Source organism: Eriocheir sinensis, chromosome 43, assembly GCF_024679095.1.
Source record: "Eriocheir sinensis breed Jianghai 21 chromosome 43, ASM2467909v1, whole genome shotgun sequence".
In the NCBI taxonomy this organism is placed as follows: domain Eukaryota; kingdom Metazoa; phylum Arthropoda; class Malacostraca; order Decapoda; family Varunidae; genus Eriocheir; species Eriocheir sinensis.
In genome coordinates, this window is record NC_066551.1 from 7,701,206 (window position 1) to 7,728,776 (window position 27,571).

General features: G+C 46.2%; 1 protein-coding gene across 7 annotated transcripts in view; it reads left to right on the forward strand.

The window, feature by feature from the left end:
* The window catches only part of LOC127010420 (sodium-dependent dopamine transporter-like), a 71,563-nt gene that overhangs the window by 35,549 nt on the left and 8,443 nt on the right, over positions 1–27,571 (forward strand). For all 7 annotated transcript variants that reach the window (XM_050884487.1, XM_050884489.1, XM_050884485.1 and 4 more), the window contains 6 exons: positions 1,983–2,121; positions 10,237–10,371; positions 18,097–18,200; positions 18,826–19,063; positions 19,552–19,780; positions 27,336–27,436. In XM_050884487.1, coding sequence (XP_050740444.1) covers positions 1,983–2,121; positions 10,237–10,371; positions 18,097–18,200; positions 18,826–19,063; positions 19,552–19,780; positions 27,336–27,436 — 946 coding nt within the window. The remainder of the gene's footprint in view (positions 1–1,982; positions 2,122–10,236; positions 10,372–18,096; positions 18,201–18,825; positions 19,064–19,551; positions 19,781–27,335; positions 27,437–27,571) is intronic.

Genomic DNA, 27,571 nt, shown 5'->3' on the forward strand with positions numbered 1-27,571 from the left:
CATATTAATTGTTTTGATTAGGATTTCTGGAGGCATGATTTTCCTTGGTATTTTCGCATTATATTTTTTTGCATTTTATTCACAAATTTTTTTTTCTCTCTCTCTCTCTCTCTCTCTCTCTCTCTCTCTCTCTCTCTCTCTCTCTCTCTCTCTCTCTCTCTCTCTCTCTCTCTCTCTCTCTCTCTCTCTCTCTCTCTCTCTCTCTCTCTCTCTCTCTCTCTCTCTCTCTCTCTCTCTCTCTCTCTCTCTCTCTCTCTCTCTCTCTCTCTCTCTCTCTCTATCTCACCCTCTCTCTCTCTCTCTCTCTCTCTCTCTCTCTCTCTCTCTCTCTCTCTCTCTCTCTCTCTCTCTCTCTCTCTCTCTCTCTCTCTCTCTCTCTCTCTCTCTCTCAGATCCTAATACACGTAACCTAATATGCCTCGCCTCCACGCCTGATGTTCTTTTGAAGTCACGCAATATTATGACCCTCCCCCTTATACTGACCCCCCTACCCCCCTCCACCTCCTCCTCCTCAGCAACATCCCTTCCTTCCTCCCCTCCTCTACTTCCCTTCTCCACTTCCTGCTCTGTCTTCCTCCTTTCTTCAATTTTCTCATTTACGTCCATTCTTTTTCCTTTTTCCCCTCATCTTTATTTCTTCTCCATATTCCTCCTTTTTCCTTCCATCCTTGTCTCTTTTACTGCTTTCATCATATTCCGACCCTTCCTCATTTCTCTTTCTTCTTCCTCTTTTTTTCCTTCTTCCATTCCTTGCCTCCATCTTCTTCTGTCTCTTTTTCATTTACCCTTTATTTTTGAGGTTCTCCCTTCTTCAATGCTTTCCTTCCTCCCTTCCTCCCTGTCTTTCCTTCCTCCCTCCCTCCCTTTCTTCCTTCTTTATTTTCTTATCTCCTAAACTTTTTTCGGTACCCTTTTTATTCTTTTCTTGCCAAATATTTTCACATGAGTACATTATTTTTTATCTTTTTTTTATTTATGCTTTTTGGAAAGGTGAGGTTATGTTTTATTAATTTTATCATGTGTTGTTTTTCTTATTTTTTTGCCAGTACGTAATTCCTCTGACGTTCTTCCCTCGCTTGTTATATATTTTCTCGGTTTCGCTTCAAATTTCTCGTTTTTTTCTCGAACCGGTTTAATTTTTTCCTTTTTGAGCATTCCTGTTTTAACTTCTCATTGTTTTACGCATATTTGTTTCTGCTCTTTCGTCATTATCGCCTCTTTCTCCTCCTCCTCCTCCTCCTCCTCCTCCTCCTCTTCCTTCTCTTGTCGTCCACCTCTTCGTATCCTTTTTATTTCACCCTCTTACCGTTTTTACTCCACCAAGGCATACTTAAATTTTCTTCCATCACCAGCACCTCCTCCTCCTCCTCCTCCTCCTCCTCTTCCTCCTCCTGGCACTCTCCCTCCCCCATCTAGACACAATAGTAACGGTGTTGAGAATTTTTGGAATGACGCGCGTGCAACAATGGGCGGGTGAGTGATGGGGGTCATTAAGAGAGAGAGAGAGAGAGAGAGAGAGAGAGAGAGAGAGAGAGAGAGAGAGAGAGGTATAACTATTTTTTTCTCTTTTCCTTTCATGTTTTGTCGTCGTCATCGTCGTCGTTGGGATTGATACTACTACTACTACTACTACTACTACTGCTGCTGCTGCTGCTGCTACTACTACTACTACTACTTCTACTACAACTACTACTACTACTGTTAATACTGTTACTACTACCACCACTACAACTACCACCACCACTACAACTACCGCTGCTAACTACTACTACTACTACTATTACTACTACTACTACTATAACTACGACTACCACGCTCTTTAATACTACTGTGGTAACTTGGTGTGACTGCAACGAAACACCTAATTCCTTTTTCATCTTTCTTATTCCTCTTCTCCTTCTCTTTCTCTTATCTCTGTTGCTTATTATCCTCCTTCTCCTCCTCCCCCTCCTGCTCCTGCTCCTGCTGCTGGCGTGGTGAAGGCGTGTGGTACTTCAGATACAGGAGAGCGGCGGCCTTTCTGACCTGGGCATCATTAAGTGGGATCTGGCGCTCTGTCTGCTGGCCGTCTACATCATCTGCTACTTTTCACTCTGGAAGGGCATCTCCACGTCCGGCAAGGTAGGTGAGGGGGGCGTATCAACGTTGCCATATTGTCGTACTCAGCCTCTTATCAACGTTGCCAGATTGTCGTACTCAGCCTCTTATCAACGTTGCCAGATTGTCGTACTCAACCTCTTATCAACGTTGCCAGATTGTCGTACTCAACCTCTTATCAACGTTGCCAGATTGTCGTACTCAACCTCTTATCAACGTTGCCAGATTGTCGTACTCAGCCTCTTATCAACGTTGCCAGATTGTCGTACTCAGCCTCTTATGTTTGCCGATTTCGGATCCAAAAACTACCTCCTCGGCCCCAATACCTGCCTTAATATGTAGTTAGTGTTAAAATGGTTAATTATTGGTGTTTTTTGGTAATAGCTACGGCTCAGAAGCCGGTAAATAAGGGGCTCTGAGTACGATAATCTGGCATCGGTGGAAGCGTTGGCAGGTGGGGCTGTGAGGAGAAGAGGGGGGGGGGTCATGTGTGTGTGTGTGTGTGTGTGTGAGGGAGATCTTGTCTGTAAGTGTGAGGTGAAGAGGTTAACATGTGTGTGTGTGTGTGTGTTAGGGGGGGGGGGGTCATGTGTGAGTGTGGGGAGGGGGGAGGGGAAGGGGTGTTTGTGCTTGTGTGGGGGGGATCATGTGTGTGTGTGTGTGTGTGTGTGTGTGTGTGTGTGTGTGTGTGTGTGTGTGTGTGTGTGTGTGTGTGTGTGTGTGTGTGTGTGTAGTTGCAAACAAACAAACAAACAAACAAATAAAACAGGTATAGAGAGAGAGAGAGAGAGAGAGAGAGCGTTACATACGCATACCGCATACGCAAGTGAAGGAAACCAGGCCTCTAATGCTTCTGATCCTCGCCTTCTGGAGGAGGAGGAGGAGGAGGAGGAGGAGCAGGAGGAGGAGCAGGAGGAAGATGTTAAGTGGGAGAAGATGGGAGATGAGTCAGTTCACGAATAATAGGAGGAGGAAGAGAAAGGAGGACTAAAAGGAAGAGGAGGAGAAAGAGGAATAGGAAGAGGAGTGGGAGAAAGAAGAAAAGGAAGGAAAAGAAGAGGAGATTGAGGAAAAAATGGTAAAATGGGAAAGAAAAATAAAGGAAATAAAGAGAGAAGGGGAGGATGAATAGGAATTGAAGGGGAGGTCGCGTACAAGGAAGAAAGGAGAGAGGATGAGGGGAGGTGAATAGATGTGTAGGGAAGGTTTTTACGCATCTCTTCCTTACATTCTACCTCTCTTTTTTTTCTCATTGTTTCCTTCCCTTCCTTTCTTTCGTGTATTTTTCTTTTTCCTTTATTTACATTCTTTTTTTTTTCTTTTTGCTATTTTTTTTACCCTTGATATATTTTCCTCTTTCTTTCTTCTCTTTTAACCAATAACTTTTTCTCTTTTATTTTCATTTGTTTCCCACTTTTTCATTTCTTCTAAGCTCATGACTTCTTTTCCTCTATTTCCTGTTTTCTCTCTTTTCATCCTTTTCTTGTTTTCTTATTACTTCTGCGCTCTTTTTTTTTCTCTTATTCTTTTCATAATCTTTCCTGTGGTTCTCGCCCTTATGTTTTATCATCGTTTAATATTTTAGGTTTTCTTTTCTCCACTCAATCATCCTTTTATATTTTCGTGGATCCATTGTTTCCTGTTGCCATGGTCCAACTCTGATGCTTCTCACACATAGTACTTTTTATCCACAAATTTAACCCTCAGCAGCTCAAGCAAAATTTGGGTGCATCGCGTCTGGTGGCTCATTACTGTCTGTTTTCTCTCTCTCTCTCTCTCTCTCTCTCTCTCTCTCTCTCTCTCTCTCTCTCTCTCTCTCTCTCTCTCTCTCTCTCTCTCTCTCTCTCTCTCTCTCTCTCTCTCTCTCTCTCTGCTCCCCATCCTTGCCGTCACTTTCGTTTCTCTCCCGTCTACCTTTCTTCTCCTCTATTCTTCCCCGCCCTTTTTTTTATCAGCGTTTGATCATGTTACCTTTACCGTCTATCCTCTCCCTCTCTCCCTTCTCCGTCTTCACTTTTCGTTTCTTCCGTCTTCCTCCCCATCTCCCTCCCTCCCGGCTCTCTTCCTCCTCCCTCTCCTCCTCCTCCTCTCCCTACTTGCCCTTACCACAAGACATCCATTTTTACGATTTATTCCTTTCATTTTTCCAACATGCATCCCCTTCCCTCCCTCCTCCTCCCTCTCCTCTCCCTCCCTCCCCTCCCCCTCTTTCCTCTTCCTGCTCCCGGTTTCACCCCTCCATCGCTTCCATTTCTCGCTCTCTCTCCTTCACCCTTTGCCTCTCTCCCCTCTCTCCCCTCCCTTGCCTCGCTGCCTCACTTCTTCCTCTCTCCCTCCCTCCCTCTCCCTCTCTCACTCACTCACTCAGTCGCAATAGCTTCACTAAAGGGCCACTTTCCTCAATGTAATGACCATGATGGTGGTGAGAGTGTTAGTACCCCCCCACCTCTCTCTCTCTCTCTCTCTCTCTCTCTCTCTCTCTCTCTCTCTCTCTCTCTCTCTCTCTCTCTCTCTCTCTCTCTCGCCTATTGTTCCTTCACTCTCCGCCTTTCACTTTCCTCTATTCGTTCTTTCATGTCCTGTTTTAGCACCTTTAAAAGCACTCATTGAACATCAGGTGTCTCTTCATCACCTTGACCCGATTCACACCTTCACTTTCTTTCACTTTACTGGCGTGTTCGGAGCCGGGCGGTGTGATGCCTGGGACCACCACCGGAATTTTTATTTTCTCTTAACTTCCTCGTTTTTGAAGCCCTGAGTTGGCGATTTCGCAAGTCAATTTTTTTACAGCAAAGGAGTCTGTTCAAGGGCATAAAAAAGTAAGTAATGAAAAAAAAAGCTCGCTACTCACTGCTTACTTGTGGAATAATCGTTTACGTAAAGATAGTTTTTGTCTTTTGATATTTGTTCTTTTATCTTTTATTTTATCTTTCATATTATCTTTTTCTACCTTTCTTACCCTTTTTTTGTCTTTTTTTAATCTTTTCTATCTTTTTTTATCTTTTCTATTTTTTTTTCTTTTAAGCTGTTTTTTTTATCTTAACACTTATTCTTTTGTCTTTTATTTTATCTTTCATTTTATCTTTTTCTATCGTTTTTATCATTTTTTATCTTTTAACATGTTTTTTATCTTCACATTTACTCTTTCGTCTTTTATTTAACTTTTTTTTATTTTATCTTTTACTTTATCATATATTCTTTTATCTTTTCACATGTTTTTTTATATCTTTTAGCATTCTATCTTTTAATCTAGTAAGTAGCGGTATTTTTTTTCATTATTAATTTTTTTTAAGCCCTTGATCTGTCTGCTGTAAAAATTAAAAAAACATGGCTTCGAACAGGCCGATTGATTACGTGTTGTTACCTTCCGCCCAGTAATGTCCGCCGCAGGGGCAAAGACATTCCTAGCTAGTCGCCAAACAGATGCAGCAGCCTCGTTCTGGTGGGTCAAGATTTCAGTTCTTTTGACCAAGTCCTTGTTTGGGGAAGAGCTTAGCAAGGCGGTGGTGGTGGTGGCTGTGATGATGGTGGGGGGGGTTATTTCTCTTTCAAGGCGCCAAAGAAACCACTATTGATTCCTCTGCTTGTGTGTATCTGTTGGTGTTTGTTTGTGTGTGTGTTTGTGTTTCCTTATTTACTCCCTTAGGCCACACTGAAGGAATAGACATAACTTATAAATGGAGTGTTTTTTTTACGTTTTTTGTCACTTGCTTTTCTTCTTGTTTCTCCATAAGGTCTGCTGTACTACTCCACTTATCATTCCTCCTCTCTCCTGTCCATTGCATTCCCTCTATTCTTTCTCCTCTTCCTTCTCCCTTCCCCCCAGTTCCTCCTTCATCGATTCCTCCACTTCCCTCTCGCCTATCTTTTCTTTCTCTTCACTTTCCTTTCTCCTCTCTTTTCATCTCTCCCCCTCTTGCATTCCCTCTATTCTTTCTCCTCTTCCTTCTCCCTTCCCCCCAGTTCCTCCTTCATCGATTCCTCCACTTCCCTCTCGCCTATCTTTTCTTTCTCTTCACTTTCCTTTCTCCTATCTCCTCTCCCTCACTTCTCTTCTCATCTCTCTCCCTTGCATCCCCTCTATTCATTTTCCTCTTCCTTCTCCCCCGTTTCCCCTCATTGCTTCCTCCTCCTCTTCCCCCTCACTAATCTTTTCTCTTTTCTTCCTCTCTCCTCACCTCTCTACTCCTTTCTCTCCCTTGCATCCCCTCTACACTTTCTCCTCTGCTTTTTCCCTTGTCTTCCTTCTTCAGTTCCTCCTCTTCCTTCTTCCCTTTCTCCCCACATCTCTTCCTCTTCTTCCCTCTAGCCTATGTTTTTTTTCTCTTCTTTCTCTCCCTTGCCTCCCCTCATCTGCATTTTCTTTTCCCTTGCTTTCCTCATCTCTTCCTTTTCACCCCACATTCCCTTTTCTCAACTTTTCTTAATTCTCTCCTTTAGCTTTTCCTCCTTCCCTCTCTCTCCCGTTCCTGTTTTCTCTCTCCTTTTCCCTCTCCCTGTCTATCTTTATATTTTTCTACTTTTCCTTTTTTTCCTGCATCCCATTATCTTTTCGTTATCTCTCTCTCTCTCTCTCTCTCTCTCTCTCTCTCTCTCTCTCTCTCTCTCTCTCTCTCTCTCTCTCTCTCTCTCTCTCTCTCTCTCTCTCTCTCTCTCTCTCTCTCTCCACTGTTCTTTCTCCTTTTTCCTCGCACCCTCACCTCATTATCTTTTCCTTATTTCCTTTCCTTCCTATCTCCAAATTTTTCTTCCTACTCTCCTCCCTTCCTCCTCTTCCTCACTCGTATCCCCTCACTCCTCCTCTCTTACATCACGTCATGCTTGGGATAAAAACGAGAACTTAAAGTATTTATCTCAAAGTCAAGAGGCTGTGGAACTGACCTGCACTACCGACACCGTGATTGACGTGGAAGAGGGGAGAGAAGCGGAGGAGAGGAACTGAGGGTGCAGGAGGGTTGAGAAAGAGAGAGAAGAGGAATAGGAGGAGAGGAAAGGGATAAAACATGGAAAGCAGGAGGGTTGAGAAAGAGAGAGAAGAGGAAGAGGAGGAGAGGAAAGGGAGAAAACAGGGGGAGCAGGAGGGTTCAGAAAGAGGGAGAAGAGGAAGAAGAGGAGAGGAAAGGGAGAAAACAGGGGGAGGAGGAGGGCTGAGACGGAGAGAGAAGAGGAAGAGGAGGAGAGAAGAGGGAGAAAACAGGTGGAGGAGGAGGTTTGAAACAGAGAGAAGAGGAAGAGGAGGAGAGGAAAGGGAGAAAACAGGTGGAGGAGGAGAGTTGAGACAGAGAGAGAAGAGGAAGAGGAGGAGAGGAAAGGGAGCAAAGAGGTGGAGGAGGAGGGCTGAGACAGAGAGGGCAAAGGAAGGGTAGAGAAGGAAGTGAAGGGAACAGAAGATAGCGATAATGATAGTTGAATGGAAGAGGAGGATAATTTTTGGCAAGGGAAGAAATAGAAAGATGGAAACGAAGATAGAGGGAAAGGAAAGAGGATTGAGAGGAAAGGAAACACAGAAACCGAGTGGGAAAAAAACGAGGAAAAAGTTGATAGTGACTTAGAAATATAGTTTAAAAAGGAGGAAAATCTGAGCATGTAGGCAAAGGAGGAGGAGGAGGAAAAGGATAATGAGAAGTTAGAGATTGAGAAGAGAAGAACAGTACCGAGATGGAGAGGAGGATGAAGCTGATTGAAGCTGATTGTAGGATAAATAAAATCAGCATCATAAGTTAATGGAGGGTGATGGGGGCAGGTGAAGGAGAGGGAGAAAGGAGGACAAAGAGGAGATAGGGAGGAAATGAGAAGGGAATGGGGAGGTGATGAAGAGGGTTGAGACAGATAGAGGAAAGGAAGAAGAAAGGAAAGGGAGAAAACAGGTAGATGAGGAGGAATAGAAGGGGAATAGAAGGTAGAAACGATGTAAGGGAAATGGAAGAGGAGGAGGAGGATTTTTGGCAAGGGAAGGAATAGATGAATTGAAAAGGAGAGAGAGGGAGTGTGAAGGGCAAGTTCGGGTCTGGTATTTCAGGGGTGGATTGGTAAGAATTAGGATTGGTTTAAGAGAAGGGGAGAGGGATGGGAGGGGATTGGGAAGGGGATGGGATGGGTAAGCATTAGGATTGGTTTAAGAGAAGGGGAGGCGGATGGGAGGAGATTGGAAAGGGGATGGGATGGGTAAGAATTAGGATTGGTTTAAGAGAAGGGGAGAGGGATGGGAGGGGATTGGGAAGGGGATGGGATGGGTAAGCATTAGGATTGGTTTAAGAGAAGGGGAGGCGGATGGGAGGAGTCGGGAAAGGGGATGGGATGGGTAAGAATTAGGATTGGTTTAAGAGAAGGGGAGGGGATAGGGAAGGGGATGGGATGGGTAAGCATTAGGATTGGTTTAAGAGAAGGGGAGGCGGATGGGAGGAGATTGGAAAGGGGATGGGATGGGTAAGAATTAGGATTGGTTAAGAGAAGGGGAGAGGGATGGGAGGGGAGGGGATTGGGAAGGGGATGGGATGGGTAAGCATTAGGATTGGTTTAAGAGAAGGGGAGGCGGATGGGAGGAGACTGGAAAGGGGATGGGATGAGTAAGAATTGGGATTGGTTTAAGAGAAGGAGAGGGGGATGGGAGGGGATTGGGAAGGGGATGGGATGGGTAAGAATTAGGATTGGTTAAGAGAAAGGGAGGGGATTGGGAAGGGTGTGGGATGGGAAAAGGTGAGCTAGTCATTGTGAACAGGTGAGGACGGTTACCTGTTGCTTTGATTGCCTATAGTCCTCAGGTAATTGAGTTTAGCCTCGTAATTACCTTTTGGTACTACACACACACACACACACACACACACACACACACACACATACACACACACACACACATAAGGTTATTTTAAGGGGTAACATAGCCATTATCAAGTCCCTCCCTTCTCATCCTCTCCTACTACCTCTCCCCCCTTTCCTCTCACAATCTCCCTCCCCTCTCCCATCTCCAAATTGTCTCCCCCGTTGTGTTGGGAGGAAAGGATGCTAGCACGTGTGTCCTTGTATCCTCCTCCTCCTCCTCCTCCTCTTCCATTAACAAACATGTCTTGGCAGAGGACGTGTCAATAAAAGATCAGTTAATTCTTTCAACTATGTGTGTATGTGCTTGTTTTTTTATGTGTGTATGTGTGTGTGTGTATTTGTTTGTGTGTGTTTGTGTAGTGTGTGTCTGTGTGTGGGTGTGGGTGGGTGGGTGGATGGGTGGGCGGGGGGGGGGGGGGGTTGTATAGAAAACTCAGGTAGATTTGTTCCTTCAGGTTTAGAATCAACAGGTGCTTCTCCGTAACAGGTGTCCACTCTTCAGTCCTACGTCCATCCCTAAAACCATAATCTGTTGTTTTCCTATATATTTGTGATAGTAAAGCAATCATCACTGTAGCATATGTATAGGTGGATGTTAACAGTGTCTTTTTCAGTTTATCCGCTTCATACGGAAATAGATAGATATTCAAAGAGGCGTCCTCGTAAAATATAAGACCAAGAAAACACACACACTATCAGTTACCTAAGCAGCTCCGTTTTCACACAGCCACCCGCTCACGCAGTCTATCAATGTGTCAGTCAGTTTATCATTCACTCCGTCATCCACTTAAACAATCAAGTAGTCAGGCACATACGCACTCATTCATAAACTTATCTGTTCACCCATTCAGTCAATCAATCATCGAGCAAGACACTCACGCACTCACTCACTCACACAATCACACAGTCAATCACTTCCAATCACTGACTCACTCACTCACGCTGACTGACTGACTCACTCACTCACTCACTCACTCACTCACTCACATACTTCACAGGTCAACCAGCCACACATTCATCTCCCACACACACTTTTTGGGCTGTATTATAAGATATTTCGCCGCAAAAGGACACATATTTGACAAGGCTTTCGTAGGAGTTGTGGGCATATCCAGTAATAGTTTTATGACCTTGATGGTAGTGTGGCCCTTCTTCTGTACCTTGAACCTGAAGAAAAGCTCATTAGAACCTGACTGACCCCCTCTTTGACCTTTAGAAATAGCTGATGTGAGAAGGGAAAGTGTCTTATGATACCAACCTTAAGTCCCTCAATCCCTCAACCTACCTATCGAGTCCCTAACCCCTCCTCTTCCCCGGCAGGTGGTGTGGTTCACGGCCGTGTTCCCCTACGTGGTCCTGTTCATCCTCCTCATCAGGGGCGTCACCTTGCCCGGCGCCGCAGAGGGGATTCGATACTACCTCAAGCCGGACTTCTCCAAGATCTGGGTGGCCGAGGTAAGAAGGGGAGGAATGAAAGGGGATGTTAGGGAGGGAAAAGGAGAAAGGGAGGTAAGGAGGAAAAGGCACCAAGGAAAGGAAGGAGCAAAAGGAAGAGGAAAGGTGAGAACGAGATGAAAGGAGAGAAAAGGGAAGGGTAAAAGAAGAAAAAGGAAGGATGAAGGGAAGAGAGAGGAAAGGAATTGGATGAAGATAAGGAGGAAGACGGATGAAAAGTGAGGGAAAATAGAGAGAGAGAGAGAGAGAGAGAGAGAGAGAGAGAGAGAGAGAGAGAGAGAGAGAGAGAGAGAGAGAGAGAGAGAGAGAGAGAGAGAGAGAGAGAGAGAGAGAGAGAGAGAGAGAGAGAGAGAGAGAGAGAGAAAATTTGTTTTTATTGAGAGGGGAAATATTTAGGTTTTTCAATGATTATTATGAAAAAATAAATCATAGTTTCAAAGTGTGTTGGAAACCTTTTTATTACTATTATTGTTGTTAGTAGTAGTAGTAGTAGTAGTAGTAGTAGTAGTAGTAGTAGTAGTAGTGGTAGTAGTATAAACAGCAACAGCGGTAACAGTAGCAGTATTAAGAGGAGGAGGAGGAGGAGGAGGAGGAGGAGGAAGAAGAAGAGTACAAATTAGTGTCATCTCTCTCAAGTATTGTTCCATTCATCGTCGTTGCTCTTCCTGCTTTTGTTCTGCTTCTTGTATTTATTATCAACTCTATCCCTCTAATTATTCTTTTACCATCAACCTGCCGTTTACGTAGCCTTCATTTTCCCCCTCGGCGCAGATTGATGTCCACGCCCTGATCGCCTCTTCCAGTTCGTCTCGTTGCTCATTTTAATCCACTTTTATTAATTTTCCCGCGGTAATTAGGCGACCCGTGTAATTTTCTGCCTTGACTCTTCCCCCCGCTACTCTTTTTCTTGTCATCTCGACCCGCGGCTGAAACGAACTCAATTTAGACGTAACCTTTATTGGCTGTATCCGTTCTCTCTCTCTCTCTCTCTCTCTCTCTCTCTCGCTTTCTTTTTCTTTTTTTCTTTCACCTTTTTTTTTTCTCTTATTTTCTATTCTATATCCTTCTCTTCTTGTCCTTGTCCGTCATTTCACTTCTCTTCTCTTCTTTGATTTTCTCTTCTCTTCTCCTTGTCTCTTCTCTTCTCGTCTTCCACTTCCCTTCTTCTCTTATCTTCACTCTTCTCTTCCCTTCTCTCCTCTCCTCTCTTCTCTCTCTCATGCGGACCCTCGCTCGCAAGTTCTAGCCCGACCTTGCCCGATAATCCGAACTCCCCCCCTCGCTAAACCGGACTCAGGGAGAGGAGGCTTGTAAATCAGATCGAGGCATTAGAGGAGGAGGAGGAGGAGGAGGAGGAGGAGGAGGAGGAGGAGAAGGAGGAGAAATGAGGAAGTGAGTGAGGTAGGTGGAGAGGGAGTAAGTCAGTTGAGGAATGGAGGAGGAAGGGAGAGAAACCGGAGGAGGAGGAGGAGGAGGAGGAGGAGGAGGAGGAAGGGCATAAGCGATGTCTCTCATTCGTTGCTAATTGGTTGAGGAGAGGATTATGGGAAGGGAGGGAGAGGAGGATGACGCGAAGAATGATAGACGAGAGAGAAAGGATGACAGAGGGAAGCGGAAGGAAAAATGGAGAGAGAGAGAGAGAGAGAGAGAGAGAGAGAGAGAGAGAGAGAGAGAGAGAGAGAGAGAGAGAGAGAGAGAGAGAGAGAGAGAGAGAGAGAGAGAGAGAAAGAGAGAGAGAGAGAGAGAGAGAAAAAAAGAAAATAAATAGCCAAAAATAATAAATAATAAAAATAATAAAAATTGAACAACGGCACACGAATCAAATGGACGGAAATTGTACGAGAAAAACAAGTACAGAATAAGTGGTAGAGATGAAAAAAAAATGGTAAAAGTGAACTGAAAACAGGAGAGTGAGTCAAACATTTTTTTTGATAGAGAACGAAGGAGAAAAAAATCGAGCAAAGAAGGTATTTATTATCATCAGCCATAACTTTACAACACAAAGGCCTTTCCCAGCGTCCTCGCCATATCCCTGCCTGATGTTAGTTTACTCATTTTTCCTCTGGCAAATACTCACAATTTTGTCTCTCCACCTGGCATGCTGTCGGCGCTCACTCCTGGTTCATCTGATTTCTCACTGTTACTTTAATTGTTCATCTGTTATCCGTTGGCGCCAAGTTTTTGTAGAGAAAACTAAAACTAAACACCGATAAGACAAGAAGAGTGTATCAAGACACCTCTCCACCCGAAATTGACCTCTCTTTTGGCTACTCTTTGCTTTTTACTTTTGTGGGAGCGGTGAGTAGCGGGCTTTTTTTTTTGTATCATTTTTGTTGCCCTTGAGCCGTGTCCTTTGATGTAAAAAAAAAAAAGAACAATATTAGATAACGTCTGATGTGGCTGAGTGGTCACATCGTTCAGGAGGTCGCAAGTTCGAGTCCCGCCCGCCGTGACAAACAAGCTGGCAATTTTTCAGTCATCTCCGAGTGGCCTAATACTACCCACATGCTGTCCTGAAGACCATCTATCAACCCGGACTCTAGATTCTCTCTAAAATGAGCTTCAAAGATGAGCTCCGAGGGGGTTGTATGAGCCAAGCAATATGGCACCACGATAAACACTTGCACTCGCCATAACGGACTGGGGCAGACCAGAAAAAACAAGGAAATAGTTAGAGGAAAAGAATAATGAAGTTGAAAAAAAAAGTGGCCAAGGTAATTAGGTGAGTCAGGAACCAATCAGAATCAGGCTTAATAATGTGCAACTTTTTTATGATTGGAGGGTGAGGGGGGAAGAGGGGAGGTGGGGTGGCAGGAGGGGTTCTTAACTGGGGAGAGAGCGGGATGGGGATGAGGAGGGGAAAAGAGGGTCAACAGTAGGGGTTTAAAGGGGGGATAGGATTGTCCCCTTCCCTCCTCATCCCTGTCTCCCCTCCCTCTCTCCCCTCCCATCTTATCTCCCACTTCCCTTGTAGTATATCCTCCCTCCCAATCCCCTTTTTTTTCCTATACATTCCCTTTATTTCTCATACATTCTTTTCTGTCCTTCGGCTGCAATGTTAAAAAAATATGGATGTAGTAGAAATAATAATGATAGTAGTAGTAGTAGTAGTAGCAGGAGGAGGAGAAGGTAGAGGATTATGATGATGATGATGATGAGAAGGAGGAGGAGGAGGAGGAGGCGTGGGTGTGATAGTAGAAAAAAGCACTAGTAGTTGCAATAATACTGATAATGAAAATAATAATAATAATAATAATAATAATAATAATAATAATAATAATAATAATAATAATAATAATAATAATAATAATAATAATAATAATAATCACGAGGGTAGGCATGTTGTTGGCAATGTCGGGGATTCGGTCTATCAGAGATCCCGGCCTAATTAATGTGAGTTTTGCCTGTTCCTGTCGTAATCCTTCGTGGAACTTAATGAGAAGGGAGAGAGAGAGAGAGAGAGAGAGAGAGAGAGAGAGAGAGAGAGAGAGAGAGAGAGAGAGAGAGAGAGAGAGAGAGAGAGAGAGAGAGAGAGAGAGAGAGAGAGAGAGAGAGAGAGAGAGAGAGAGAGAGAGAGAGAGAGAGAGACAGAGAAAGAGATTGACAGAAAGAAAAAGAAAGAAAGAAAAAAGTAAGAAAAATTGAAAGATCGAAAGAAAGAATGAAAGGAGGAAGGAAAGAAAAAATGAAGTAAAAGGAAGAAATAAAAGAAAAAAAGAGGGAAGAGGAAAATATATAGATAAAAAGAGACAAGAAAAAAGAAAAAGAAAGAGAGAGAGAAAGAGAAAGAAGCAGACGAAAATGAAAACAATGTAATGCAAAATAAAATGAGATAAGGAAGAGGAATGCGAGAAATAAGAACGAAGAGAGGGAGAGTGAACGAAAAAAAAAAACCACTAACAATACCACCCCTTTGATTCATGCTGCAAGTAAAAAAAAAAAAATAGTCTTCTGAACGTTTTTCTTCTAAGGGGAAAAAATAACAGTGACAACAACAGCAACCACTACAAACGTTTCTGAGCAATCCTATTTTCCTCCTTTTTCCTCCCCTCCGCTTCCTACAACACTAGTAAAAAGGAAAACAACCACAAACGTTCCTCCTCCTCCCCAACTTTCCTCCGTGTCCTCCCTTCGCTTCCTCCAGCACTAGGTCATTGCTCTCCAGGTCTTATTTAAAAGGAAGGGAAGGAAGAGGAGAGGATTGCAAAAAAAAAAGGAAAGGGAAGAGAGAATTGAGAGTGGAATGAACGGAAGGGAAGACAGATTAGGGGAGGGAGGGAGTCAGAGAAAGAAGGAAGAAATGGAGGGAGGAAGGGAAGAATGTGTAGAGAGACGGAGAGATGGAGGGAGGGAGGGAGGGTAAGATAAACTGGTACCTAACCTAACCTAACCACTGCACCAGAGGAACATAGAGGGAAAAAAACGGAGGGAATTCAGAAAGGAAAAGAAGATATCGGGGGAGAAAAGTGATTGGATTGAAAAGGAAGGAGATAGGAGAGGATGGGAAGCAGAAAGGGGATGAGGTAGGAAAAGAAGGAAGTAGGAGAGGGAAGAAAGAGAAAGAAGGGGAGGTGAGGAAAAGAAGGGAGGGAGGGAGGAAAGAAAGAGAAGGGGAGATGAAGAAAAGAAGGAAGGGAGGGAGGAATGATAGAGAGAAGGGGAGGTGAGGAAAAGAAGGATGAGAGGGAGAAGGGGAGATGAGAGAAAGAAGGAAGGGAGAGGAAGGAAAGAGAGAGAAGGGGAGGTAAGGAAAAGAAGGAAGAGAGGGAGAAGGGGAGATGAGAAAAAGAAGGGAGGGAGGTAGGGAGGGAAGAGAGAGAAGGGGAGATGAGGAAAAGAAAGCAGTAGAGAGGGAGGAAAGAGAGAGAGAGAGAGAGAGAGAGAGAGAGAGAGAGAGAGAGAGAGAGAGAGAGAGAGAGAGAGAGAGAGAGAGAGAGAGAGAGAGAGAGAGAGAGAGAGAGAGAGAGAGAGAGAGAGAGAGAGAGAGAGAGAGAGAGAGAGAGAGAGAGAGAGAGAGAGAGAGAGAGAGAGAAGGGGAGGTGAGGAGAATAGTGGAGGAGTGAGGGAGAGGAAAGGGAGTGAGGTAGGGAAAGAAGCACCTTGGGAGGGAGGAAAGAGAGAGAAGGGAAGGTGAGGAAAAGAAGGAAGGGAGGGAGGCAACAGGCGGCTGCACCTCAATGGTTACCGGGAGGGAAGTGAACACCAATTAGGGAGCGACGCCCCCTTCCTCTTCCTCCTCCTCCTCCTCCTCCTCCTCCTCCTTTCTGTGCTACTTTCCCTTCGGTCGCCCTGTAACGTTACTTGACTTTCTTTGTACTTTTTTTTATAGTTTCCTTTTCTGTTTCTGTTCCCATTTTCTTTGCTTTCATTTTTCCCTCACATTTTTTTTTTACTTCTTTCCTGCTTTCTTCTTTCCTTTATTCCTCTTTCCTTCACCTTTTGTCAATGGTTGTTCCTTCTGCTGTTGCTTCTAAAACTACGTAACACACACACACACACACACACACACACACACACACACACACACACACACACACACACACACACACACACACACACACACACAAACAAAAATACTTCTTACGTTTGTTAGAGTCAGGTTAAGAAGAGGAGGATTGGGAGGGGAAGGGAGGAGGAAGCAGGAAGAGGAAGGAGGAGATGGGGACGAAGGTTTCTGGGAATTTTATTGAAAGGAAAGATGCTGTATTGGCACAAGGGACGCCGCCCCCCGCCACGCTCACACCTTCTGGCGTCGAAATTGTTGCAGGGGTGCCATCTGGGCCGCCGCAGGGGTGCCAGTGCCGGGGAGGGGGAGCGTCTTGTATGGAGAGTCAGAGGGGAGGATACGGAGGAGGGAGGAGGGAGCCATAGTAGTAGTAGTAGTAGTAGTAGAGTAGTAGTATGAGTTATTATTGTTATTTTTTTATTATCATCGTTGTTATTATTGTTGTGGTTATTTTTGTTATTCATTTTTTCCATTGTTTACTTCCTTCGGCTATGTTCTTTTTCCTTGATGTTTTGAGAATATTCAGCATTAGATGATTATATTCATACAAAGTGTTATGTTTTAATTCTGGAAGTGTTGGTATCTGGAGTATAGAAATCATATCTGAACTGTTGTACGTGTCACTGGTTAGGCCCCACGTTGGGTATGCTGTATTTTTTGAGTCCCCTAATTATAGAATGAATACAGTCCCTACACCTTGTAAAAAGAAGAACGACAAAATGTTTTCTAGGCCTAAGAAACACGATACAGAGAAAGATTAAAACAGCATACAGTAAATTCTATAGAAAGGGGTGGAGTACATGACGAAATATTTGAAGTTTTAAACCGGCTGAAGGAATTAACAAACAGGGATACTTATAAAGCACATATACTGGAGAAATGCCATTAACCGCAGCGATGGGTACACAATTTGATTCGATAAACTTCCTTAAGGCAATAGGCAGGAGCTGATTTAGAGCAACCAACGGAGGTGTTCAGGAGCGCCTCTTTGGGGAATGGTCAGTAGGGGTCACTCCAGGCCAAGGCAGGACACGCCACACTCCCCCCTGACAACCATGGCCAGCGTTACGGCGCCAATTTACTACAGGGCCAATTAGAGTTCGTCCCAGAGTGCCGAGAGGATTCAGACATGACCCTCGAACCAACCTCTAGTATCCATATGTTATCTGCAAGTTATAGGCCACCAAACATAACGGAAAATAAAAATAAGAGGAATTTACCTACGCTGGATGCAACCAAAGCCATAGTGTTGCTTTAGTCGTTTATTTTGGTGATTTACGTAAAATGTAATTAAGAATGTCAGATTATGTTCCTCTGTGATGACATGAGACAAGCCATTAGTTCATTATTCTCAAACATTCGGGAATATACACACACACAGTTTCTAAGGCTTTGGTGGAAGAAGTGTTAGTACTGAAAAGGGTAGTTGTATGACCCTAGAAATAGTTTAGAATTCTACACCATGAACGTGAAGAAAAAAATAAACTTGAGAACCCGACTGATCCCCTTTGTGCCTTTTGGAGATATTTGTTGTGAGAGTCTAGAACGTCTTGAGAATACCGGCCATTGTGTGTTAGAGAAGGGGTAAGGGAGGGGGGAGGTTGTGTGCGCGCGTGCTCGTGGAGGCGTCTTGTTACATAATATATTGTCTCCGGCCGAGTCAACAGGTGTTCCTTCCAGGTGAGAGCACGTTCAACAGGTGAGGCTCAACAGGTAGGCGACGTGAAAGAGGAAGACGAGGGAGGGAGGGACGGATGGACGGAAGGAAGGAAGGACGAAAGGAAGGAAGGCAGGAAGAGAGGAAAGAAGAAAGAAAGGAGGGGAAAGGAAAAGCAAGGAAAGGAAAAGAAAGAAAAGGGAAAGAAAAAGCAAGAAAGAAAAGAAGGAAGGAAGGAAGGAGGGAAGGGAAGAAGGAAGGAAGGAAGGAAGGAAGGGAAGGAAGGAAGGAAGGAGGAATGGAAGAGAGGAAAGAAGAAAGAAAGGAAGGGAAAGGAAAAGCAAGGAAAGAAAAGGGAGAAAAAAAGAAAGGAAGGAAGGAAGGAAAGAGAGAAGGAAATAAGGTAGGAATGAGAAAAAGAGAAAAAAAGAAAGAAAGGAGGAGAGAAAAAGAAGGAAAAGGAAGAGGGGAAAGAGGAGGAAGAATACGAGGAGAAGGAGGAGGAAGAAGAAGAATAAGGACAAAAAAGGACAACAACGTGACAGGTGTTCTTCCATGACAGGTGTGGGTGGACGCCGCAACGCAGATCTTCTTCAGTCTGGGTCCAGGGTTCGGCGTCCTCCTCGCCTTCGCCTCCTACAACAAATTCCACAACAATGTCTACAAGTAAGGAAGGACAACACACTCTGCGTCCCCTATATAACCCATTTATGTTTTTTTGATGTGTAAATTTTTTGAAAACTACCTTTTTTTTTTTTTTTTGGTGTATTGGTTTTATTTTCGTGTAAAGTTTTTTTGTGTTTTTTCGTTTCCGTTTTCTCTGGAAGTTAACTGTTTTTAAGATGTGACCTCGATCCTCACTCCTCTTAATTACCTCACATATTATCACCCCCATCATTCCCTCACCCATTCACACCTTACCTCACCTTTCTGTTCTTAATTACACCTCCCACCACGCCTCTCATTACCTCACCTAACCTTACCTGTGTTCCCAATTTCACTTATTTTCACTCCCCTATTTTCCTCACATATTCTGACTTCCATCATTCCCTTATCATACCTTACCTCATCTTACATATCACCACACCTGTTATTGCTCCTCACATTACCTTACCTGTCCCAATAGTATTCATTCTTACTCTCCATATTACCTCTCAGATTCTAAGTCCCATCAATCCCTCACCCAATCACACCTTATCTCACCTTACTCCTCTTACCAACAACTCTCACTGCTTCTCTTCTCCCATTACCTGTCCCCTAGTCACCCCTCACACACACCTCCTCACCTCAGGGACGCCATGGCCACCAGCCTCATCAACTGCTGCACGAGTTTCATCTCCGGCTTCGTCATCTTCTCCGTGCTGGGCTACATGAGCAACAAGAGCGGCAAGCCCATCAACGAGGTGGTGGAGGAGGGCCCCGGGCTGGTCTTCGTCGTGTACCCAGAAGCCATCGCCACCATGCCCGGCTCCACCTTCTGGGCCATTATATTCTTCATGATGCTCCTCACCCTGGGCCTGGACTCCTCGGTGGGTGGTTTGTGGGTCTGGGTTTGGGGGAGAGGAGGTTGAAGATAGGTAGATAGATGATAGACAGATAGATAGATGGATAGTGAAAGAGAGTGTTTTTAAAGTATAGATATATTGATAGGGTTCATGGTACAAAAGAAGGGTCATACTTCCAAAAAGGTCATAAAATTACCCCTGAAAATGCCCAAAACTCCCATAGGGAGATAGGGAGAGGAGGTTGAAAATAGATAGATGATAGACAGATAGAGAGATGGATAGAGAAAGAGAATGTTTATAATTTATAGATATATTGATAGGGTTCATGGTACAAAAGAATGGTCATACTACCAAAAGGGTTATTAAACTACCCCTGGAAATGCCCAAAACTCCTACGAAAGCTTCATAAAACTACCCCTGAAAATGCCCAAAACGCCTACGAAAGCTTCTTAAAACTACCCCTGAAAATGCCTAAAACTCGGCGAAATGTTTAATGACCTATTTCCTTTCAGTTCGGCGGGTCAGAGGCGGTGATCACGGCCCTCAGCGATGAGTTCCCGATCATCGGCAGGAACCGCAAGGTCTTCGTGGCCATCCTCTTCTCCGTGGACTTCTTCGTGGGCCTCGCTTGCTGCACCCAGGGCGGCTTCTACGTGTTCACCGTGCTCGACCGATACGCTGCCGGCTACTCGATCCTCTTCGCCGTGTTCTGCGAGGCTATAGCGGTGTCCTGGATATACGGTGAGTCCTTGGAGGGAGAGAGGGAGGAGATGATGGGAAAGGAACGGGGAAGAGAGGGAGAGGGAGTAGCGAGGAAGAGGTGGATGAAGGAAAGGTTGAGGCAAGAGAGGGATCTGTGGAATGGAAAAGTAGGAATTTTGAGTGAATGTGAAAGTAGTTACAGGCATACATACATATATACATACATACAGACAGACAGACAGACAGACAGACAGACAGACAGACAGACAGACAGACAGACAGACACAGACAGACAGACACAGATAGACAGACAGACAGACACACACACACACACACACACACACACACACACACACACACAGTAATAAGCAGACAAAAAAAAAATCAGCACACACAAGAATGAAACTAATTAATAAAGAAAAAAGAAGAGAGAGAGAGAGAGAGAGAGAGAGAGAGAGAGAGAGAGAGAGAGAGAGAGAGAGAGAGAGAGAGAGAGAGAGAGAGAGAGAGAGAGAGAGAGAGAGAGAGAGAGAGAGAGAGAGAGAGAGAGAGAGAGAGAGAGAGAGAGAGAGAGAGACGAGTGTGTAGGAGAGTCAGTGTGGTCAGAGAGGCATCAGGAGACAGAGACAGGCGCACAATGAACCCGAGGGAGGCGGAGGAGGGGAACAGCCTGGAGGGAAGGAACCGAGGAAGAATGAAAGAAAAAAAAAGTAATAAGGAAAGTTAAAGTAGATATCCCAGAGAGAGAGAGAGAGAGAGAGAGAGAGAGAGAGAGAGAGAGAGAGAGAGAGAGAGAGAGAGAGAGAGAGAGAGAGAGAGAGAGACATGGGAGAGAGAGAGGCGTGGGTGTGGGGGGGGGAGGGAAGGTGGGGGGGGGGAGGGGGGGGGGGGGGGCAAGGGGGTCAGGTCTGCAGAGGTAATATGACCAAAATAATGGCGGCCGGCCCCTCACTCCTCCGTCATTAAGTGGTTTATAAAAGAACCCTTCGGCATACATAGCGGCGTGAAGGGGGGGAGGGGGGGAAGGGAGGGGGAGGGGAGGGGGAAGAAACGCTGAGGTGGGAAAGGGAAGTGTAAGGGAATTGGAAGGGGAAGGGAAGGACAAGACGAAGATAGATGGGAAGGGAAGGGGAAGGGAAGGACAGGACGAAGATAGATGGGAAGGGAAGGGGAAGGGAAGGACAGGACGAAGATAGATGGGAAGGGAAGGACAGGACGAAGATAGATGGGAAGGGAAGGGAAGGAAGGACAGGACGAAGATAGATGGGAAGGAAGGGAAGGACAGGACGAAGATAGATGGGAAGGAAGGGAAGGAAGGACAGGACGCAGATAGATGGGAAGGGAAGGGGAAGGGAAGGACAAGACGAAGATAGATGGGAAGGGAAGGGAAGGGAAGGACAGGACGGAGATAGATGGGAAGGGAAGGGGAAGGGAAGGACAGGACGGAGATAGATGGGAAGGGAAGGGGAAGGGAAGGACAGGACGGAGACAGATGGGAAGGGAAGGCGAATGCAAGGACAGGACGGAGATAGATGGGAAGGGAAGGGGAAGGGAAGGACAGGACGGAGATAGATGGGAAGGGAAGGGGAAGGGAAGGACAGGACGGAGACAGATGGGAAGGGAAGGGAAGGGAAGGACAGGACGGAGATAGATGGGAAGGGAAGGGGAAGGGAAGGACAGGACGAAGATAGATGGGAAGGGAAGGGGAAGGGAAGGACAGGACGGAGATAGATGGGAAGGGAAGGACAGGACGGAGATAGATGGGAAGGGAAGGGGAAGGGAAGGACAGGACGAAGATAGATGGGAAGGGAAGGGGAAGGGAAGGACAGGACGGAGATAGATGGGAAGGGAAGGGGAAGGGAAGGACAGGACGGAGATAGATGGGAAGGGAAGGGGAAGGATGGGAAGGACAGGACGAAGATAGATGGGACGGGAAGGGGAAGGGAAGGACCGGACGGAGATCGCTCGCAAGGGAATGGGAAGGGAAGGACAGGACGGAGATAGATGGGAAGGGAAGGGGAAGGGAAGGACAGGACGGAGATAGATGGGAAGGGAAGGACAGGACGGAGATAGATGGGAAGGGAAGGGGAAGGGAAGGACAGGACGGAGATAGATGGGAAGAGAAGGGGAAGGGAAGGACAGGACGGAGATAGATGGGAAGGGAAGGACAGGACGGAGATAGATGGGAAGGTAAGGGGAAGGGAAGGACAGGACGAAGATAGATGGGAAGGGAAGGGGAAGGGAAGGACAGGACGTAGATAGATGGGAAGGGAAGGGGAAGGATGGGAAGGACAGGACGAAGATAGATGGGAAGGGAAGGGAAGGACAGGACGGAGATAGATGGGAAGGGAAGGGGATGGGAAGGACAGGACGAAGATAGATAGGAAGGGAAGGGGAAGGATGGGAAGGACAGGACGAAGATAGATGGGAAGGGAAGGGGAAGGGAAGGACAGGACGGAGATAGATGGGAAGGGGAAGGGAAGTGCAGGACAGAGAGAGATGGGAAGGAAGGGAAGGAAGGCCAGGACGGAGATAGATGGGAAGGGAAGGGGAAGGGAAGGACAGGACGGAGATAGATGGGAAGGGAAGAGGAAGGGAAGGACAAGACGGAGATAGATGGGAAGGGAAGGGGACGGGACGGACCGGGCGGAGATAGATGGGAAGGGAAGGACAGGACGGAGATAGATGGGAAGGGAAGGTCAGGACGGAGATAGATGGGAAGGGAAGGACAGGACGGAGATAGATGGGAAGGGAAGGACAGGACGGAGATAGATGGGAAGGGAAGGACAGGACGGAGATAGATGGGAAGGGAAGGGGAAGGGAAGGACAGGACGGAGATAGATGGGAAGGGAAGGGGAAGGGACGGACAAGACGGAGATAGATGGGAAGGAAGGAAGGAAGGACAGGTCGGAGATAGTTGGGATTGGAAGGGGAAGGGAAGGACAGGACGGAGATAGATGGGAAGGGAAGGGGAAGGGAAGGACAGGACGGAGATAGATGGGAAGGGAAGGGGAAGGGAAGGACAACACGAAGATCGATGGGAAGGGACGGGGAAGGCACGGACAGGACGGAGAGTGATGGGAAGGGAAGGACAGGACGGAGATAGATGGGAAGGAAGGAAGGAAGGACAAGACGAAGATGGAAGGAAGGAAGGGAAGGACAGGACGGAGATAGATGGGAAGGAAGGAAGGAAGGACAGGACGGAGATAGATGGGAAGGAAGGAAGGAAGGACAGGACGGAGACAGATGGGAAGGAAGGAAGGAAGGACAGGACGAAGATAGATGGGAAGGGAAGGGGAAGGGAAGGACAGGACGGAGATAGATGGGAAGGGGAAGGGAAGGACAGGACGGAGATAGATGGGAAGGGAAGGGGAAGGGAAGGACAGGACGGAGATAGATGGGAAGGGAAGGGGAAGGGAAGGACAGGACGGAGATAGATGGGAAGGGAAGGGGAAGGGAAGGACAGGACGGAGATAGATGGGAAGGGAAGGGAAGGGAAGGACAGGACGGAGATAGATGGGAAGGGAAGGGGAAGGGAAGGACAGGACGAAGATAGATGGGAAGGGAAGGACAGGACGAAGATAGATGGGAAGGAAGGGAAGGAAGGACAGGACGGAGATAGATGGGAAGGAAGGGAAGGGAAGGACAGGACGAAGATAGATGGAAGGAAGGAAGGAAGGACAGGACGAAGATAGATGGGAAGGAAGGAAGGGAAGGACAGGACGGAGATAGATGGGAAGGGAAGGGGAAGGGAAGGACAGGACGAAGATAGATGGGAAGGGAAGGGGAAGGGAAGGACAGGACGGAGATAGATGGGAAGGGAAGGGGAAGGGAAGGACAGGACGAAGATAGATGGGAAGGGAAGGACAGGACGAAGATAGATGGGAAGGGAAGGGGAAGGGAAGGACAGGACGAAGATAGATAGGAAGGGAAGGGGAAGGGAAGAACAGGACGGAGATAGATGGGAAGGGAAGGGGAAGGGAAGGACAGGACGAAGATAGATAGGAAGGGAAGGGGAAGGGAAGGACAGGACGAAGATAGATGGGAAGGGAAGGGGAAGGGAAGGACAGGACGAAGATAGATGGGAAGGGAAGGGGAAGGGAAGGACAGGACGAAGATAGATGGGAAGGGAAGGGGAAGGGAAGGACAGGACGGAGATAGATGGGAAAGGAAGGGGAAGGGAAGGACAGGACGAAGATAGATGGGAAGGGAAGGACAGGACGAAGATAGATGGGAAGGGAAGGGGAAGGGAAGGACAGGACGAAGATAGATGGGAAGGGAAGGGGAAGGGAAGGACAGGACGAAGATAGATGGGAAGGGAAGGGGAAGGGAAGGACAGGACGAAGATAGATGGGAAGGGAAGGGGAAGGACAGGACGAAGATAGATCGGAAGGAAGGGGAAGGAAGGACAGGACGAAGATAGATGGGAAGGAAGGGAAGGGAAGGACAGGACGAAGATAGATAGGAAGGGAAGGGGAAGGGAAGGACAGGACGAAGATAGATAGGAAGGGAAGGACAGGACGAAGATAGATGGGAAGGGAAGGGGAAGGGAAGGACAGGACGAAGATAGATGGGAAGGGAAGGGGAAGGGAAGGACAGGACGAAGATAGATGGGAAGGGAAGGGGAAGGGAAGGACAGGACGAAGATAGATAGGAAGGGAAGGACAGGACGAAGATAGATGGGAAGGGAAGGGCAGGACGAAGATAGATGGGAAGGGGAAGGGAAGGACAGGACGAAGATAGATGGGAAAGGAAGGGGAAGGGAAGGACAGGACGAAGATAGATGGGAAGGGGAAGGGAAGGACAGGACGAAGATAGATAGGAAGGGAAGGGGAAGGGAAGGACAGGACGAAGATAGATAGGAAGGGAAGGACAGGACGAAGATAGATAGGAAGGGAAGGACAGGACGAAGATAGATGGGAAGGGAAGGACAGGACGAAGATAGATAGGAAGGGAAGGGGAAGGGAAGGACAGGACGGAGATAGATGGGAAGGGAAGGGGAAGGGAAGGACAGGACGGAGATAGATGGGAAGGGAAGGGGAAGGGAAGGACAGGACGGAGATAGATGGGAAGGGAAGGGGAAGGGAAGGACAAGACGGAGATAGATGGGAAGGGAAGGGGAAGGGAAGGACAGGGCGGAGATAGATGGGAAGGAAGGATAGATAGAGAACGGGACGTTCTCTATCTATCTATCCTTCCTTCCTTTCCCTTCCCATCTATCTTCATCCTGTCCCTCCCCTTTCCATTCCCATCTATCTCCGTCCTGTCCTGAACTAATAAAGACTCGGTGTGGGTGGGATGGGGAAGAAACTCTGGGCTGAGGTGGGAAGGGGAAAGGAAGGACAGAATTGAGACACATGGGAAAGGAAAGAAGGGAAGGGTTGACTGACACCAAGATTGGGAAAAATGAAGAGAAGAAAAAGAAAGAGGGATTTTTTAGAACGTGACGAGGAGATAGGAACGGGACAAGTACTGTAACTTGAACTGCAGAAAGGGAGGTGAAGGGAATACAGGAAGGGAGTTAAAGTAGAACGAAAAGGAAGATAAAGGGAGGTAAGAACAGCGGATAGGGACGATGTTTAGCTGACAGAAAGAAGTAAAGAGACAGAAGAAAAATGAAGCTAAGAGAAGGAAAATGCAGAAATGAAGGTGAAAGAAAACAAACGTAAGAACAGCGGATAGGAACGATGTTTGGCTCATAGAAGGAAGTAAAGAGAGAGAAGAAAATGAAAAGCTAAGAGAAGGAGAAGGAACCAAAATGACTCTTCTTATAGCGAGGTACTTTTCATGGGGCGAGGTTAGCATGGAAAGCCAAACCCTTCCTTCCCCTCTTCCTCCCCCCCTTACCCCCTTACCCCCTCCCCCCCTTCTCCTTCCCTTCCTCCTCCCCCTCCCTTTCCCCCTCCTCCTCCTCCTCCTCCCCTTCCCTCCCTTACCCCTCTCCCTCCTCCTCCTCCTCCCCTCTCACCCACCACCACCGCCACCACGCATCCTCAATAAAGAAGTAATAATGTGCCCTAATGAATGAATCGTCCTCTGCTTCACCGCGTCTTTATACTTTATATTTTCATCATCTCGCACCGTAAATAGCAAGATATGAAGGCGAGCCGCGGGGTGAGGTTGTTAAGATTAAGGAGAGCGACCCCCCGCCCGCCCGTCCGACCCCTTCCCCGCCCGCCCGTCCGTCCTATTGTTTAATTAGAGTAAGAAACAGGTCAGCCGGAACGAGGTATCGATTTTGATTTCGGGGTGACTTTTTCTCTCTGTAATTTAGTTAGTGGCAGGGATGAAGAAAATGGATGCGTTCTTTTCTCTTTTTCTTGTGTCATGCTTTTTTAATACAACAGATTTAGGATTTAAGTAGAAAATAATTTGCGATTGCTTCTCTTTTTTATCTTTTTAATCTATTTGGTAGCAAGACGAAGAAAATGGATCCGCTCTTTTTTTTGTGTGTGTGTGTGTGTGATGCTTTCTTAATACAACAGTTCTAAGGGTTAAGTAGAAAATGATCCGCAATTGTTTTCGTTTTTTTCCATTTAATTTAGTTGGTAGCAAGGATGAAGAATATGGATGCGTTCTTTTCTCTTTCTCTGTCATGTTCTCTTAATACTACAGTTTTATAATTTAAGTAGATAAATATTTCCAAATGTTCTCCTTTATTTCAACAGCCGAGTAGAGGAGGTCATAGTGTGTAAAAGCGTCTATAAAGCATTACAATGAAATAGTCGACTCACTTTTTTTCTGAATGTACACTGAATATGTTTTGCTATTCGTCAAATCATTAGGTTACATGAGCACAGATTTGACACTTATAAAAGAAAAACACATAGAAAGAAAAGTACAAAATCAGCTCAACTCTGTGAATTTAAGTGCAATTAAACTCACAATGACAAACCTGTTAAGTGAGCGCCTTGCAGAGGTGAGGAATAACATACTCATTGTGACCTGCTCTTGTAACGTTAAGTTCCCGGGGGTTCCTTCTATAACAAAACCTCTTGGTAACATAAGCTGGTGACGTATCAGACGAGAGAAGCAGACGGGGACATGCTGCGATAAATCCTAGTGCCCTGCCTTGGTGAGATAACAGAGAAGAAACGCTCGCTTTGACGTGTAACAAAACCTTATGGTAACGATATAACAAAAAACTTCCTGCTGAAAAACCCTGATAAAGTAACACTAAACGAGTATGAGGTATTGCCGTAACGAAACTAAACCTTCGTGTGACATAAAGTATGATTTAAACTTAGACTTTTCATTGGTGACCTGACGTAACCACACCTCTTGCTAGAAGATGTATACTCCTACAAGCTCTCCCTTCATATACCATTAATTTGAGATCAGTTCCAACAATATCACTCAGCTAGACTCACCTACCCTCATGTGCCCTTGTACCATAGCAGGAGACACGCTCGCCTGGGGACTCTACCTTAACCAAAACAATCTCCTGTACGCCTTCTGGGAACCCGGCGTAACCAACCTCTTGACACCCTACCCTCGCGTGGCTGTGTAGCGTAGCCGAAGACCCTGGGGATTCTGCCTTAACTAAACCCTCATGTAGGCGTCCTGGTGTGCTAAGAGCCTCGTCCCCCCGCAGGCATTGACCGGCTGCGGGACGACATTCGTGAGATGATCGGCTTCGCCCCCGGTATTTACTGGAGGACGTGTCTCAAGTTCTTCGCCCCGGCATTCATCTGGGTGAGTCCTCGCGGGGCCGGCTGATGATTGCGTTGTTTCGTTCTTTTCATCCCTCTCTCTTTCCTTCCTTCCTTACTTACTTACTTACTTCATTCATTCATTCATTCATTACTTGCTTCCATACATTCGTTCCTT